This window comes from Lactuca serriola, chromosome 2 (genome assembly GCF_051521515.1).
Source record: "Lactuca serriola cultivar US96UC23 chromosome 2, Lser_US96UC23_V15, whole genome shotgun sequence".
Lineage (NCBI taxonomy): Eukaryota > Viridiplantae > Streptophyta > Magnoliopsida > Asterales > Asteraceae > Lactuca > Lactuca serriola.
In genome coordinates, this window is record NC_136409.1 from 2,189,413 (window position 1) to 2,192,385 (window position 2,973).

At 37.9% G+C, this 2,973-nt stretch overlaps 1 protein-coding gene across 1 annotated transcript; it reads right to left on the reverse strand.

Moving 5' to 3' along the window:
* Positions 1–236: 236 nt before the first annotated feature.
* Positions 237–2,717, reverse strand: LOC145087247 (uncharacterized). Its single transcript, XM_079025168.1, has 4 exons — positions 1,467–2,717; positions 1,136–1,385; positions 495–1,042; positions 237–407 (listed from the first exon to the last, which is right to left on the reverse strand). Exons 1-4 carry the CDS (start codon positions 2,715–2,717, stop codon positions 237–239), a joined length of 2,220 nt encoding a protein of 739 aa, XP_078881294.1.
* Between the last annotated feature and the right edge of the window lie 256 nt (positions 2,718–2,973).

The window sequence follows — 2,973 nt, forward strand, 5'->3', positions numbered from 1 at the left end:
AAATTAATTCCTAATTAATTTATGACCAATACTAATTAAATAAATATGATTTCTCCTTGAATATATTATTCTTATAATATATTAATAAATCATAATACTCTCTCTTTCTCCTTAAATTACCTTGTCAAGTTGCTTTGGAGAAGATAACCCAAAAGGACCATGCACAACCGGGTCAAGTACATACCAAATATAGTTACGGGCTTAGACACTATTCCAACACTAATAACCACTAAGTTTCAGCCCCCTACAACTTCACCACTGCCTCCATGCCCTTTACATGTTCTGGAATTGTGCCCTTTGTTATAACACTTTGAACAAGTGACTGCCAAATATTTCCTGCTCAATCTACCAGCTTGACTGTTTGGCTCATCAACACCCCTCCTTCTCTTCTTCTTAGGCCTCCCAACCTACACATGTTGATATACTATAGTTAAAATTAAATTCATTCCATGTTCACATGTATACTATATTTTTGGTTTACTTTAAATACAAACCTGTGTCTTATGTTTTGGTGGAAGTAAAGTAAATGGGCAGTCACTTTTAGGCCACATTGTACGTCCATTCAATGTATCAATTTTGTTGTAATACATGGCTTTGCATGTTGATAACCTATAGCAAGGATGGACCCATTCATCAACATGTGGGGCATTTTCACCATTTTCAATTTTGTCCCATATAGCACAAACAGCATGTCTACATGGGAAACCTGTAATCTCCCAAAACCTACAACTGCAACTTTGATCATTCAAGTTTACCACATATTGGTCTTGCCATGTGCTTGCCACTTGGTACTTCCCTGCCCCATTGTATTTAGCCACATACTTTGATGCATCAGCCTTAATCTTTTCAAACAGTGTAGTTGTAGTAGGGGTTAGAAGTCCTTCACACTTATCTATTTCCTTTTGCACCACACATAACCTCTTCATGAGATACTCTCTAATATAATCTAAGCAAGTGATAATAGGTTTATCCCTACCTTCATCTAGCTTAGAATTGAATACCTCACAAAGGTTATTCAACAAACAATCAGTATGTGCCCTTCCTGAATAATAGATATTAACAGAAGACAATTACACATATAGTAAACACACAACAGGGAAGATTAACATTTCTCAATAAATTTCTAGAAACTTACCACTAAAGTGAGATTTAGCCCAAGTGTTTGCTGGGATCTTAGACACCCAAGCATGAGCCTCTGCATTGATCTTCTTCAACTCATCCATTGCTCTGTTAAAATGATTGACTGTTGTTGCTCTACCACACTCCCAAAGCTGGTCACTTAAGTCTTTTCCTTTCCATTGTTTCTTCATGTTATCCTGGATATGCCTCAAACAGAACCTGTATTCTGCACTAGGGAATACCTTCTCCATTGCTGGTATTATTCCCTAAACAAAAGTCAATGTATGCAACATTAGTTAACCAAATGTATTTAGAAAAGGTAATAAAAAAAGTTAGCTGGTACACACCTTTTGTCTATCTGAAATAAAGGTAAAGTTTGAATTTGGTCCCAGATCCAGATCTTCTCCTAACAGTTCCAAGAACCAGGTCCAACTACTTGTTGATTCTGTCTCTACCACTGCATATGCTACAGGGTATATGCCATTGTTTGAGTCCAACCCTACAGCAGTTAACACTTGCCCAGGGTAAGGGCCCTTCATGAAAGTACCATCCAGACCTAGAAAATCTCTTAATCCAGATTTGAATCCTAACTTCAATGCACCTAAACAGACATATATTCTTCTAAAAGTTCTTGTGGTAACAGACAGGGAGGTTTCTGGATACACATCAATCCGAACTGCTGTACCAGGATTAGTGTTGAGTAGCTCCAACACATAATCCCTCAAAAATCCATACTGTACTTGGTAGTCCCCACTAATGATACGCTCAGCCATTGACTTTGCCCTAGCAACCTTTTGCAATGACATTCCTACCTCCAGTTTCTTGCACAACTCTTCGTGTAAAGCTTTCACTGGAATTTTAGGGTTACTCTGTATTTGTTGAACAATTAAGTTTGCTACGTATCTGGAAGTGCAAGCTTTAACCGCCCTTGTTTGCAAACATTTATGCTCATCCTGTACTGTTTTCACTAACCAATCCTGAATTTCATCAGCCCTCGATATTTGGACTGCCCATGGACATGTACCTTTATTGGCAATTACATCTTTACCCTTGCACTTTGCCCTACTTCTAGTTGAGGGCCCACCACCATCAACTCCTGTAGAAGGCTTACTTACAACACCTTTACATTTCACCCTAATCCGGATTTTGTCATTTTTGGCTAGGTATAAAGACCTCCTTGTTGCTACAGCATGTGAGTTCATGTAGTTTTTAACATCAATCTTGGTTTTGAAGACCTGGCCAATCTGAAATGGTTTAACATGAACCTCTCCATGTGAGCATGTACTTGACTTACTCAACTCTTTTAGCAGTCTCTTCCTATCATCTTCATGAAATCCTGCAAATTGATAATCATCAGTGGCAATAACTTCCAACTCATCATCAACCATGTCAATCCCTTCATCTTTTGAATGATTGTTCAAGATTCCATGTTCATCTACATCAACAGCATTATGGAATTCACTCATGTCTACATCTACATCAAATTGTATATTAGACTCATCCACATTGTATTCACTGTCATCAGAATCATCTCCACTATCCTCAGAACCATGGCCACTCTCAGAGTAGAAAGCTTCTCCACTATCATCACTCACCATACCCTCTAGATAATCCACTTATGGTTGTTTTTCAAATGAAGTTTCAACATTAAACTCAACATCATAATCAGCATAAAGTGAGTAATCCTCTATAAATGGTTCATAATCATCAACTGTTGCATTATTAGCTCCATCATCAGCTTGGCAGCTTGGTTCCTATACATGGTAAGTTCCCAATGGTTCTTCAGTTTCAACTGCACTAGTGATCACTTCTTCTTGAGTTTCAATTTCATGATTCACCACTTCCTTTTGAATA